Raw genomic sequence first — 13,557 nt, 5'->3', positions numbered from 1 at the left:
AGGAGAGTGATGGAGACTCAGGCCCCCGTCTCTTGCATCAGCAGGGGCTTGCGTCCCTGCCAGGCCTCCTGAGGCCTCCCCACAAGGTGGACAGAACCCAGTTGAGAGACCCCAGCTTAGACTCAGCCTCCCACCCCTGGAGGTCAGTGTCAGGTTGGGGAGGGAACGCTGGTATCCCCGAGGCAGGAACTCATCCCGGCGCAGCCCCAGGCCCCAGCTCCGTCAAGCCAAGGAGGCCCTCCGAAGGGAGTCGGCGTGTTGGGTGCATGGAGGAGGGACAGTGGAGGTCTAGAAGCCAGGCCCAGCCCTGCTAACTTGCTGTGGAGCTCCGGTTGCCTGAGCCCCAGTTTCCTCTTCTGTAAAATGAATGGAGCGAATTCAGGGGTCCCTAAGTCCCCTTTCTACTCTCTGTGGTTAGTTTCTGGAGGGTGAGGTAGCTCCAACAGACCCAACCAATCTTAAAGTCAGATCTTGCCTGAGTAAGGGAGGCAAGGATGAGCCCAGGTCCCCCAGCTTCTCTCAAAGTCTCTTTGTTCTGATCACCCCAACCCTGCACACTCTGTCGCCCTCACACTTAACCTACCCCAACGACCATGGGTCTTGGAAGGCAGCATTAGTTGTTAAAAAGCATTGGCTTTGCACTCAGATGGACCTGGGTTTGAATCCAGGCTCTGTTGTCTGCTAGCTGTGTGTCCCGAGGCAAGTTGCCTAACCTCTCTGTGCTTTAGTTTCCTCCCCTGTAGATGAAACTGAAGGAGCACCCATGTCCTAAGAGTTCCTACGATGGTTAGATGAAATAATGCTTGTAGGGCAGGACCCAGCATGTGACAAGGACCCAGTACACAGCAGGTACTTAATAAACAGGGGGATGATTACCACCACATAGGAAGACTCATTTATACATGAGAAGCTGCAGCTCTTACCTTCTCAGTCTTCTCCCCTACGGCAATGCCTCTTAGCCTCATCACGTTACGCCCCTCCTCAGACTTCACCTCTGCCAGGAAGCCTCCTGTGGTTAGTCCCACTAGTTTCCATTTGTTGCACCCCTGGCTGCACCCACCAACCTGGACTTGAACTTGCGAGAACATTGCTCTAGAGAGAATCCTTGGGCTGTCCCCTCAGCCACACCACAAGTTCATTGAAGACGTGCCCTCCCTCCTCTTTCCTGCCACCCCGAGTCCCCCATTTCTACCCCCCCAGGAAGGGGAACAGCAGGAATATTGGCTGAGCCAATGGCTTGTCCCATGGTCCCTGCCACCTCCTTGCTTGGCGTTGGAAACGTGAGTTTTGCTGTGGGCTGACCCAGGACGGTGAGCAGATAAAGCCCCTGTGTGTCCCCCTCCGTGTCTCAGGCCGAGCCGTGGTCCGAGGTCCTAGCTCCCTGATGAAGAAGGCAGAGCCCCCCAAAGACCAGGCGCTGGATGCCACGATGGAGGAGTCCTCCACCGGCCTGGCCCCCACCAACCTCTACCTAACCACCTTTGAGGCAGCACCCGCCACAGAAGAGTCCCTGATCCTGCCTGTCACATCTCTGTGGCCCCAGGTAAGGGGCCCCAGAACAACCTCGGAGTATATGCAGGGAGACTGAGGCCAGGGGGTGGGAGGGACTTGGTTGAGGCCACCGAACCAGGTCTCTTGATGCCCGTCCAGGTCGGGTGCACCCCAACAGACACTGTCCAGGAGAATGGGGTCCTAGGGGCTCACTCCAGGGGCAGCAGGGAGGCAAGGACCCTCTCTGCACAGTGGCTCTCCAGGGAAAAGAGCCAGGACCTTGGGAAAAATTTCATACAGACCCAACAGTCCAGAGAAGAAGAATTTTTAGAACCATGCCTCTGGGGGGCTCCTGGGGGCTTCAGTGGGTTAAGCCTCTGCCTTCGGCTCAGGTCATGATTTCAGGGTCCTGAGATCAAGCCCCGCATCAGGCTGTCTGCTTGGCGGGGAACCTGCTTACGTCCTCTTTCTGCCTGCCTCTCTACCTATTTGTGATCTCTCTCTGTCAAATAAATAAAATAAAATCTTTAAAAAAAAAAAAAAAAAAAAAGCCACGTCCCCGGGACGCCTGGGTGGCTCAGTCGGTAAAGCACCTGCTTTCTGCTCAGGTCCTGATCCCAGGGTCCGGGGATCGAGCCCTACATTGGGCTCCCTGCTCAGCGGGGATCTTGTTTCTACCGCTCCCTCCGCCCCTGCCTCCTGCTCCTGTGCACGCGCTCTTTCTCTCTCAAATGAATAAATGAAAAATTAACAAGAGGTGCATCCTTCTTGGACCCCTTTTGCAGCTTTGAATTTTTTCCAAATAAAATTATTGCAGATCAATAAAGTGTATGTATAGAAGAAGTCAGACTTTTTAAGCTGCAGGTCATTCTTACTCCCTTTGGGGTCTTATTCCCCCCTTGAGATTTTTTTTTTTTCTAAGTCATCCCTACACCCAATGTGGGGCTTGAACTTACAACCCCGAGATCAAGAGTCACATGCTCCACTGACCGAGCCAGCCAGTTACCCCACACCCAGGCCCCGCCTGTGTCTGATAAAAGCTGGGGACCATCTCCAAGGAATACACGGTGTCTCATGCTGTCCAAGGCCCCCCCAGAAGCCACTCGGTTGAGAACCCTGCCCTAGAAGATGCCTTTATTGCCCATGTCCTATCATATGCTGATCCGGCCCCGAGACCTCTGGCCAGGGCTGTGAGTCCAGCTGAGCTGTGGTCTCGCGGTGCCACAGAAAGCTAGTAATTTTGCAGGGGAGAGAAGGGACCGCAGGGAAGTGAGCGGCTTGGCTTCATCCAACCCCCCCAACCCCTGAGGAGTCCCTCCTTTGCCCTCTGGATCCGGGTCCCACATTTCCTCTCCCCACCGGTTGGGAACTCCAACCTCATTCCTCTTCATGCCCCTTCTGCAGGCTCAGCCCAGGCCTGATGGGGAGGTGATGCCCACGCTGGACATGGCCTTGTTCGACTGGACCGATTATGAAGACTTAAAACCTGAAGTCTGGCCCTCGGCTAAGAAGAAAGGTATGTCCACCTCCCCTGCCACCCCCATGCCTGGGCTCCCTTCTGTTGTGGTGGGGGGCGGGGGGAGACCAGTGAGCCCAGCCTGACCTACAGATGTCCAGAGTAGAAAGGCATGGAGTCTAACCCGGAACTGACACCCAGGACGCCAATGCCATTCTCAAGTGCTGATCGAGGGCCAAATGTTTTCCTCTACCAACTCATTTTACCCTGAAAAACGATCTGTTGGGTCTATCCTGCTGTTGATCCCATTTTAGAGAGGAGAAGACTAAGGCAGAGAGAGAGGTAGAGAGTCTCATCCACAGCACACAGCGCGAGTGGCCGTATGAGCCCCCGTGCTCAGTCCCTCTGCTCTGCTGGGCGTCAGCTTCTGATGACACATCTTCTTGTCCCCAGAGAAACACCGAGGTAAATTCTCCAGCGACGGTAATGAGACATCACCCGCTGAAGGGGAACCATGCGACCATCACCAAGATTGCCTGCCAGGTACCCAAGCAGCACCCAGGATCAGGACAGGAGGCTGGTGCAGGGGGGTGGGGGGAAGAGCCTGCACAGGGGAGAGGGCCTTTGGGGGAGGACAAGTGATAATAATCACGGCTACCCCTCTACTGAGACTTGCTGTTATACTGTAGTAAATCTTCACAGCAACCCAGAGAAAGGGCACCTCTCATCCCCAGGGTTCAGGTAAGGAAACCAAGCCTCAGAGAGCCTAAGTGTCTTGGCTGAGGTCACACAGCAAGGAGGTAACTCAAACGTGGGTCTGTGTGATTCTCCACCCTAGCCCCATGCTGTCTCAAGTCAGGATCAGCCCTCCCTCGACTTCTTCCTCTTAACCTGTTTGGACTTAATTCTGTCCTTGTCCTCTTATGACGCTGCGCGGCCTCGTAGGGGGCTGGGGGGGGGTGCTATCATCACCTGTAGAGCAGCTGTGCCCATCATACAGTCTATAAACAAGGGGCCTGACGTTGGGACTAATGTCTTAAACTGCTGGCCCTTGTTGGGTCAGTTTGGACCCCCGGGAAGTGGAGACCGAGGTGGGAGTCCAAGGGCAGAAGGTTTATTCTGGGGGAAGAGGGAAAGCCTGTGAATGGCAAAAGTGGGGAGGAAGCAGGAATGGACCCAGAAACCTGGGGTGCAATCTCAGCCAGCCCGAGCGGGGAGCTCCGGAGCAGGGTGGCCTGCTGATGGAGTTCACACTGGGCAGGACTGGCCAGGCCTTGGTCCCCTTGCTAGGGGGGTTGGGCTGCTGGGGAACCAGGGTGCCATCGGCCCAGCCCTAAAGGTACTAACAGCTGGAAGCCACCAGCTCACTGCTGTCCTCACCTCCGGACAGCACAGGGCTGCGGCAGAGGGGGTTGGTGCGGGAGACCCAAGCGGCCCACTTCCACAGTACCATAGTGTTTAATTCAGCGGCCGGGATATTCCACAGAACAGCAACCAAAGAAGCAATTTCGCACTGTTTAAGGCAGACTACCAGCTCCCGGACAGGCTGCTTCCTCTCCAAGCCATCGTTTTCACCCTGAGCAGAAAGAAAAGGCTTGAGTTTGGGCCAACTGGGCAATCACCCTAGGAGCTGGCCGGGTCTGAGTGGGGGAAACCCCGTCCTCAAGCCTCCCTGGGGCATCCTTTGGGCCCTCCTGCTGCTCCCCTGGGCTTTCAGTTTCCCCATCTGTCAAAGAAGATGCTGGCAGCAATGATCCCCAAGGCCCCTCCCAGCTCCAAGCTGATTACTTACACACACACACACACACACACACACACACACGCTGCTCTGCCCCCTCTCCCTGGGAGGGCAGCCCACGCTGCCTTCGCTCCGCCATGATCTATCAGTTGCCCATCTGGGGCAGCTGGGGTCTCTGCCACCGGTCCCCGGGGCGGGGAGGCCCTGGCCATGATATCCATCAGTGGTCGCAGTAGGGAGCCTTGGGCACCAGATGGCCCACCCTGCCAGGCCACGGCCCCGGCACAGAGATGATGGATCTCCTGTCCGGCGGGACTGTGCGCACGTCGGTGGGAGGGTCCGGGCAGCCGGCTGAGCCTGACCGTGTGCTTGCTGTGTGGACAGGCACCTGCTGTGAGCTGCGAGAGCATCTCTGCACGCCCCACAACCGTGGCCTTAACAACAAATGCTTTGATGACTGCATGTGCATGGAAGGTAAGCCCACCCTCTCCGGGGAGGGGGTCCCCCCGAGCTCCAGAGCCAGTAAGCCCCTGCTCCTCCACGCTGGGTCTGCACGGAAAGGAGGCCAAGACGTCCCAGTGGAGGGTGGGCCCAGGGGCCGACGGCAGAGGAGAGGGTGGCAGGATCCCTCGGGAGCTGCAAACGCGAGCGAGAACAGCTTTGCTCGGTGCCTTCCAATCTGTGAACTCATTTAGTCTCGATTCCTGGCATCGTTTCTCAGATTTGCTTTTCTCACCTCTTGAAATACAAGCTGGCACACTCTCCTGGGATCTGGGGTGGGGGAAGGGAGAAGAGGAGCACATCTCTTTAAATAAGACCAAATCTGAGAGGGCTGGTACCCCAGACTTCTACCCCAGGGGAGGCATTCCAAGTGTGAGAATGAGGGGCGAGGCTATCCCAGCCCGCTCATGGCCGGGAGGCAGGGGTTGCAGGGGGGATGCACTTGGCTGTCTCCATCCTTAACTCTTCTGACCTCCCACCTGCGGCGGGCATGTCCTCCTGCCCAGGTGTGGCCCAGCGTGCCAGGCTCTGTGCCCGGCACTTCACTCCTCTTATCTCCAACAATCTTCACCACCATCCTGAGAAAGGAGTTCTTATCACCCCCATTTCATACCTGGACGCACTGAGGCACAGAGAGGTTAAGCGACTTGCCCATACTCACACAGCTAGAAAAGTTGGGGAATACTTTTAATTTTATATTCCGAAAAACTTCAGATATTCATGTTTGAAATAAGAAGCCCCCATTTCCCATCATTCAGTTTCAATACATACCAGCTCACTGCCAGTCTGGGCCGCCTCTCCCCTACTCAGTTCCCCATTCCAGTATGATTTTGAAGCAACTCTGGGAAGTTGGCCAATCATTCATCTGTGAATATTTCAGTATATATCTCTAAAAGATAAGTACTCTTTGAAAAATAAAATACCGGTCGCCTGGGTGGCTCAGTCGGCTCAGCGTCCGACTCTTGATTTCAGCTCAGGTCGTGCTCTCAGGGTCGGGGGATCGAACTCTGTGTTGGACTCCGTGCTGAGTGTGGAGTCTGCTTAGGATTCTCTCTCTCCTCCCCCTTCCTTGCCCCTCCCCGCTGCTCGCACACACAGTCTCTCTCTCAAGGAAAACAAGCCAACACCCACGAACAGTAATTACTCAATATCATTCAGTAGCTAATTGGTTTCTTACACATCCTGAGTTGGAGAATTTGGTCTTGGTCCTTCTATTAGCCATCCTAAGATACGGGCCCTGTTTTTGCTCCTAAGAGCCTCAAAAATTATCTGCTGTGAAAGCAGTAAAGTCATTTGAGCCTAGTCAGTCAAGAAATATTTACTGAGTGATCACGATGTGTCTGGTACTGTTCTGGAGACTGGAGATTCAGTGGCAAAGGGAACAGGCAAACCGCCCCCCACCCTGGATTCCATTCGAGTGAGATGTGCAGATAGTAAGCAAATCAGGAGATGAGATGTCTTTTTTAAAAATTATTTTTATTAATTTATTTGACAGAGATCACAAGTAGGCAGAGAGGCAGGCAGAGAGAGAGGAAGTGAAGCAGGCTTCCTGCTGAGCAGAGAGCCAGACCTGAGGCTCCATCCCAGGACCCTGAGATCATGACCTGAGCCAAAGGCAGAGGCTTTAACCCACTGAGCCACCCAGGCGCCCCGGAGGTGATATGTCTTTAGAAAGAAATAAGGGCTGTACCGAAAATCAGGGCAGTCTGATGAGAAATCAGGGTTGTTTTAGAAAGACTGGACTGGACAGGAAGGGCAGCAGAACCAGCCAGCTGAGGATAGGGCTGCGGAGAAGGAGGGAGAGCCCTGGGCAAGAAGCAGTGCAGAGGCCCAGAGCTCGGGCAGGAATAGGGCTGGCGTGTTTAAGTGGGCCTGGCACACAGTGGCCAGCAAAGAAGGTGGCCTCAGGGCTGGTGGGGAGAAGCTGGCAGGGAGGATCACACAGGATCCTCCCTGTGTGATCCTCCCTGTCAGCTTTGTTTGATTTATAATTGGAAGTCACAGGCAGGTTTTAAACTGGAGAGTGACGTGGTCCAGCTGCAGGACTCTGGGGGGCAGGAGTGGATGGAAGTGGGCAGGGTTGAGAGGGGCGGGAGATGCTGGAAAACGACCTTCTGTTACCTGTGCGCACGGTTGGGGCCCCACTTTACAGAGTGGGAGACTGGGGTGTGGAGTGGGCCAGAGGGCACACTCGTCCACAGGGGCCAGAACCGTGCTGAGGCCCAACCACAGTCCTTGGCCTCCAGGTCCAACCCTGGTGCCCAGAGGAGGCGGGTGTGGCCCTGCTGAGTCCAGGAATCCTTCCTCTCTCCTCCCCTGGACATTGGGTGGGAGGGGGCAGCTTTCCAGGCACCCAAAACATATATCTGCGCCAAAGCCACATCTGCTCATTTCCTCTGATCCCTCTGGCTGTCCCCGATCCTGGAGGAAACTGTGGCCTCCTCCCTGGAGACTCAGGCTCCATTAAAAAAAAAAAAAAAGGAAGAAGAAGAAGAGGAAGAAGAATGGGAATGATAACTCAGGCAGCTCCTTAAAGCTGGTCCAGGAGGACGTTGGTCACCGAGATGCCACATTGGAGGGATCTAGGTGATGCCAGGAACCCTCAGGAGGAGCAAGAGTCCTGAGGACTCCTGAGGGCCCAGGGCTGAAGTCTGGCAGTCAAGGCCAGCCTGGGTTGTAGAGGCTTCTGGAAGGGCTTCTGCAGGAACCAGGCGCTCCTGCTCATGAACCCCCTGCCCCTTTCCAAGTGTCACTTGTGTGACCTTAGGACTGGATGCCCAGTGACCCAGTTGTAAATTCTAGGCCCCTAAACACAAACTTCACAGCATTTCCTTTATTCTCTTGGTAGCGACATAAGTGAATCTTCAAGCAGCAATGTCCCGTCTTCCTGGGACCCTGGGACCAACTCCTAACCCGAACTGTAGGGATTGCTCAGGCCACACTCACATCTCTTGCCCCCACCACCAAGAGGAGGTGGCCTTCTGAGGCCTCAAATGAAAAATACATCCACCCATGTATCTCAGGGGATGCCTGTGGTCATGACAGAGAGAGCTTCAGCTCTGAAACCCACCCGCTGGTAGGCCACAAGGGCCACACTGACTTTCGTTTGAGTGGTCAGGGAGGGAGGGTCTTTGAGTCCTGAAGGCCACAAAGGAGCCAGCGATGCAAAGAGCTTGGGGAAGAGAGTTTGGCTGAGAGAAAAGCAAGTGCAAAGGCCCTGAGGCAGAACATGGCTGGGGATTGAGGAAAAGCAAGAAGACTGAGTGTGGCTGGAGCTCATGAAGAGGCGAGTGGGAAGTGAAGAGGGCAGACAGGAGGCAGGTCCAGGTCCTAGGGGGTCTTGGAAGCCAGAGTAGGAAGTTTGGATTTCCTTTTGAGTACAAGGGGGAGCCACAGGTTTTATAGGGAGAGCAGAATCTGCATTCCTTTACAAGTTTTTTTTAGGAGACTTTTTTTTTTTTTTTTTTTTTTTTTAAAGCAGTGTCGGGTTTACAGAAATGTGGCATAGAAAACACTGCTCTCATATACCCTCTTCCCCTGCACGGTTCCTCTGCTATTACTTGCACTATTTGGTTCGGTTTTTACAATGGAGGAACCAACGTTGACGAAGTCCCTAATCTGCATTCGCATTCGCTCTCTGCCCTATGCATTCCGCGGGTTCTGATAAATGCATGGTAACAGGTATCCACCATTAACAGCATCACACAGAGTAGTCTGGGGGCCCTGAACAGCCCCTGGGCTCCGTCTGTCCATCCCTCCCTTCTCCCCCAACGATCGCCTTTTTGAAGCCCATTCAGGCTGCGCTGGGTGGGTTGCAGGGCAGCGTAGGGTGGTGGTGAGAGGGTGCACAGGGTCCCAGAGAGCTCAAGGAAGGAAGGGGAGGAGGGCCCTGGCGGTGGGCACTCCTGACCCCCTGGCCTCTCTCCGCTCAGGGTTGCGCTGCTACGCCAAATTCCACAGGAACCGCAGGGTCACGCGGAGGAAGGGGCGCTGCGTGGAGCCCGAGACGGCCAACGGCGACCAGGGATCCTTCATCAACGTCTAGCGGCTCTGCGGGGAGGCGCCTCCCCACCGGCCGCGCGGAGGTTCGGAGAAGCCGGGCGATTTGTTTAGAACTAGCAGTGGGAGATCAGGTGGGGCACCGGATGACCGAGGCTGCAGGCTCGAGCTCGGGACCCTCACCCCGGGAGGGGAGCCCCGGGCGCCGAACTGCCGCACACCTGCGCCCACCTCCCCGCCCCGGAGGACCCGCACCGCCTGCGCCTCCCGGTGGCCCGGTGCTCCGCGGATGGCAATGTCCAGAGCGCCCTCTACTGCCCAACCTCCGCACTGCAACCGCTTCAAGTCCAAGAACGAAGAGACTTCTGAGCGCCTTGGAAGGCAAACTGCCGCAGAGAGACAGAGAATCCCAGGAAATGCGTGGGGAGCACCTGTATGTACCAGGCGCTGTGCTAAATGCGTGCCATGCGTTATCTCATTTAGTTACCACAGTGACCTTTCAAAGGATGCATTACTACCCTTTTACCAGTGAGGAAACCGAGGCAGAGTTGGTTAGGACTTGTCCAGGGTCCCAGATGGATGCTCCTCAAACCTAAACCCGTGTGAGAATCCTTGGGATCTGGCTAGAATGCAGAGTCTGGTGGGGTCGCTTCTGTATTTCTAACAAGCTCTTGGGGGCATGCTGCCGCTAGGGAAGCCCCCTGAGAGCACCCAGGTCCTAGGGAGTAAATGCTGCACCTGTAGGGTTCCGGGGCCCAAATCCTTGCCTCTCCACAACCATAGACTTATTCCAGGTTCTCCATGGCCTTCAGTGAGAGAGAAACGTTCCCTGGGAGTTCCCTTCGCGGTGGTGAGATCTGCAGTTACGGGCTGTTTCCTTCCCTTCCTGGACAAAGTTGTATCATCTTTACAAACAAAGCGTGCATTAAGCCCCTGCTTGCTGGGAAGGCATGATTTGGGAAGACTGGCCGCTGCCCTCTGGGAGCTGGTAAAATGAGACGCGATGTGTTTGGAAGAAGCGACAGTGCTGTTCCTTCTACTTCGGTGGCTCTGCTCACTCAGTCCCAGGACACGCACTTTGACATTACCCCAATCGCTTCCTTAGTTTCTGTAGTTCATGCCCTTCGAGAATCGAATGCTGATGTGGGCTCAAAAAATACACGCATTGTGCATATGCGCCCACTTTGCATACTGCCTTAGTGGCTTCCAGGCCTCCCACAGACCGTCTCTAGACCACCCCCCACCCCATCCCACACTTCTGCAGCAGAGCCTCCTGACGCACTGGCGCACCTCTGAGGTTCAGGTGTTGTCTGAAACTAACTGGCCCCCACAAGCTAGACCCACCCACGATGCCCATCCAGAACATCTGCCCCAGCAGATCGGGCTCTAAGGGCCACTTCAGGAGCCACTTAAACCCAGCCACCCACCCCTCCTGGCACCTCACTCCTGGTCAGCCCTCTGGTCCAGGGCAAACCAGGTTGCAAACAACAAAAGCCTTCCCCATCCAAATTCCTCGCTGGCCTGGACGCCTGCCGGGGGGACCACACCCGCGATGCCAGGGCTGTTTACTCCATTGGGAAACTCAGTCAGGGTCAGGGGTCTGGCACCAAGCAAAGCACACAGATCAAAGAGAAACGAAATATCCTTGCTCATGTCTCCTTAGTCAAGTTCTATGCGCAAAGGAATCTTAGGGGTGAAGGTGGGGCAAGGAATGGAAGAGATCAAAGCCGGCTGTTTGGAAATCAACCCCCCCAGCAGTTTTGTCTAAGACTGTACCAGAAAACACCCACGCCGTGTTTTTCACTGGGGGTGGCTGATTGGAGATTGTGCTAGAACCCTAAGTGGAGTAGGCTGCAGGCAGGAAACAAAGCATTGCTTAAGTCTGGGGGGTAGCAGCTCAGATGGCCCTAGGGCCACAGCCGTGGAAAGCACAGAAGGTCAAGACAAAGCTGAAAGGCCCCATGAAATGATCCCTGTCTAGCAGGGGAGTTCCACGTTTGGACCTTCAGGGCCTAGCTCTTTGTCCCAGCCACCTTCATTTTGAGGTCGCAAAGGTGGGTGGTCACAAAGGCTCCTAACCCCAGAGCTGGGGATCCCAAAGCCCCCCTCCCCCCAGTGTTTAACAAACCTCTCTGCCCGGAAGTTCTGCCTTAATTCTGTCTTAGATTTCCTTGGCTAGTAGGGAAATCAATACCCCCCAATCCAGGATTCAGCAAACTTTTACCGTAAAGGGCGGGTAAATGATTTCGGCTGTGTTCTCATAAAACTACTGATGGAGGCTCAGCTGTGAATTTCGTATCACGTTCACATCTCGGTGTTTGAAAACCCATTTCTAAACGTAAAAACCTCTCTTAACTTGCAGATTACCCCAAAACGGGTGGCGGTTTGGATTTGACCCATGGGCCATAGTTTCCAGATTCCTGCTCTAGCCCACTGGGTTCAAACCTGGCTGCACGTTAGAATAATTTAGGGAACTTTCAAAGGTACTGATGATGGCCCAGGTAGAGGTGATGGTTTCATTGTTCTGGGTTGTGTCTGGGCATCGTGTGTGTTCAAGGCCCCCCCCCAGACGACTCCAATGTACAGCTGGGCATGAACTCTGCCCTCGTGCTCCGACCATGGGAATGCCACTGGTGCCAAACTGCCTGTTCCACCTCTCACCACCGTGGCGGCCTTAGGCAAGTTACTTTTTTTAAATTTCTTCATCTGTAAAATGGGAATAATGACTCTCCTGTCATAGGGATGTTGTGAGAAGTAAAGATAAAATCCTCATAGCATGTTTAGAACAATGCCAGGCACAGAATAAGCTCCCAGTGTTGGCTGATTTGTTTTCTAGGATAATTTTAGTAGGTGGTCTGTTCTGTGACAATGATCCATCAAAGTCACGGTTTAGGCTCCATTCCCAGAAACCCTGGGGCCAGGAGATGCTCCTTTAGAAAAGAGAGAGTGGAGTTCTGGGATCAGAGAAGTTTGGAAAACTGTTCTGGGCTCAGCCCAAGGCAGCAGGTTCAGATCCGGAGCGCGGAGGCAGAGCAGGAGGAGGGGTAAGTGGCCTTGGTCTGGGGTGGGATTCATGAGTTTCAAAAAAATACTACCAGAGGGAGAGCTGAGCAGGAGACCAAGTGGAAACCAGTAGCTGCTCGCAGGCGGCCTGTGTCCTCCTGCATTCCTTCTGCGGAGTCGCACACCATTCCCCAGAGTTTTGCTTGGTTCCCACGGGACTCCTTTTTGGGATTGGTCCGGCCATGTCAAGAGCCGCTCCCAAGCCTGCTGGGAACGGGCTGAGGGGCACAGGACATGAGAGCCGAGCTTCATGGGAAAGTGACAGCTTTGCTTGCCCCTTGAGGGGTGACGGAACCACAAGTCAAATCCCAAAGCCACGACCCCCTTCCACCGCTGAGATGGATCCTTGCTCGAAGCCATATTCACCCCACCCAATCAAATCTACTCTTGAGAGGGTGGGCGCCCAGCTCCCTGGGATGGGGTCTGTCTTGCAGCAGGAGAGTCAGAACTGCAAGGAACATGTTTATAAGACAACAGAACAGCGGGGAAAGTGGGGGCTGGGAGGGACACTGAAGGAGCCAGGAAAGCAAACCATGTAGGACTTTGTGGGCCTGGCACCATCACCTCTGGGGGGACCTTTCCTCTCACGGGGGACAGGAGTGCATGTGTGCCTGTGTGTGTGTGTGTGTGTGTGTGTGTGTGTGTGTGTGTGTGTCAGGGAGGGGGCAGCAGGAATTGATTTGAAAAACCAAGGAATTTCATTGCAGGGAGCGTGTTTTCTGAATTCTAAGTCAGGACAGATAGTCTGATCCAGTTTCTTCTGGGTGCACAAGGCTTCCTAGTCCCTCTTCCCACAGAGTGTGCTCCTGGACCAGCAGCAGAGAGGGCGTCACTGGGGAATTCAGCAGGAGTGCCAGGTCCCAGGCCCCGACCCCGATCTGCTGAACCAGAATGTGGGGTGCAGCCACCTGCATTTTACCGAGTCCCCAGGCCGTTCTTGGGCACAATCAAGTTTGAGAGACCCAGGTCTAGGATTCCTAAGAGGAAACAGAAAAGTTGGATCGTCAGGGACTTTACCTTCAGGTGTGAGTTGGCAAATCTGAGATCGAGTTTGCCTGGTTAATAACCAGCAGTGACCGACTCCCAGGCTCTAGGACCTTGCCCCCTGGGCTGGAAGTGGTCTGTTTTCAGGGGAAATCAGGTGGAGCCCCTGGACTGGCCTCACCGCAGTCATTGGGTTTTCTGACTCTTGGGAACTTTTTCTATAAAGTGTGGGGCAGCAGGGGGAGGGGGGTGCTATGCCCTTGTAGTCCTGTGACGGCGTGTTGCATGTGTTCTCTTGAGCTGTAAATAAAGAGCTGATGGTTAA

At 54.8% G+C, this 13,557-nt stretch overlaps 1 protein-coding gene across 1 annotated transcript in view; it reads left to right on the top strand.

Moving 5' to 3' along the window:
- DRAXIN (dorsal inhibitory axon guidance protein) overlaps positions 1 to 13,557 on the top strand; it is a 27,298-nt gene extending 13,741 nt beyond the window's left edge. Inside the window, exons 3-7 of the mRNA XM_032361714.1 lie at positions 1,353 to 1,543; positions 2,896 to 3,007; positions 3,401 to 3,490; positions 5,070 to 5,159; positions 9,119 to 13,557. Coding sequence (XP_032217605.1) covers positions 1,353 to 1,543; positions 2,896 to 3,007; positions 3,401 to 3,490; positions 5,070 to 5,159; positions 9,119 to 9,231 — 596 coding nt within the window. The 3' untranslated portion in view covers positions 9,232 to 13,557. The remainder of the gene's footprint in view (positions 1 to 1,352; positions 1,544 to 2,895; positions 3,008 to 3,400; positions 3,491 to 5,069; positions 5,160 to 9,118) is intronic.

This window comes from Mustela erminea, chromosome 10 (assembly GCF_009829155.1).
Source record: "Mustela erminea isolate mMusErm1 chromosome 10, mMusErm1.Pri, whole genome shotgun sequence".
NCBI lineage: Eukaryota > Metazoa > Chordata > Mammalia > Carnivora > Mustelidae > Mustela > Mustela erminea.
The sequence above is the reverse complement of the archived record's forward strand: the minus strand, read 5'-3'. Positions and strand labels throughout refer to the sequence as shown.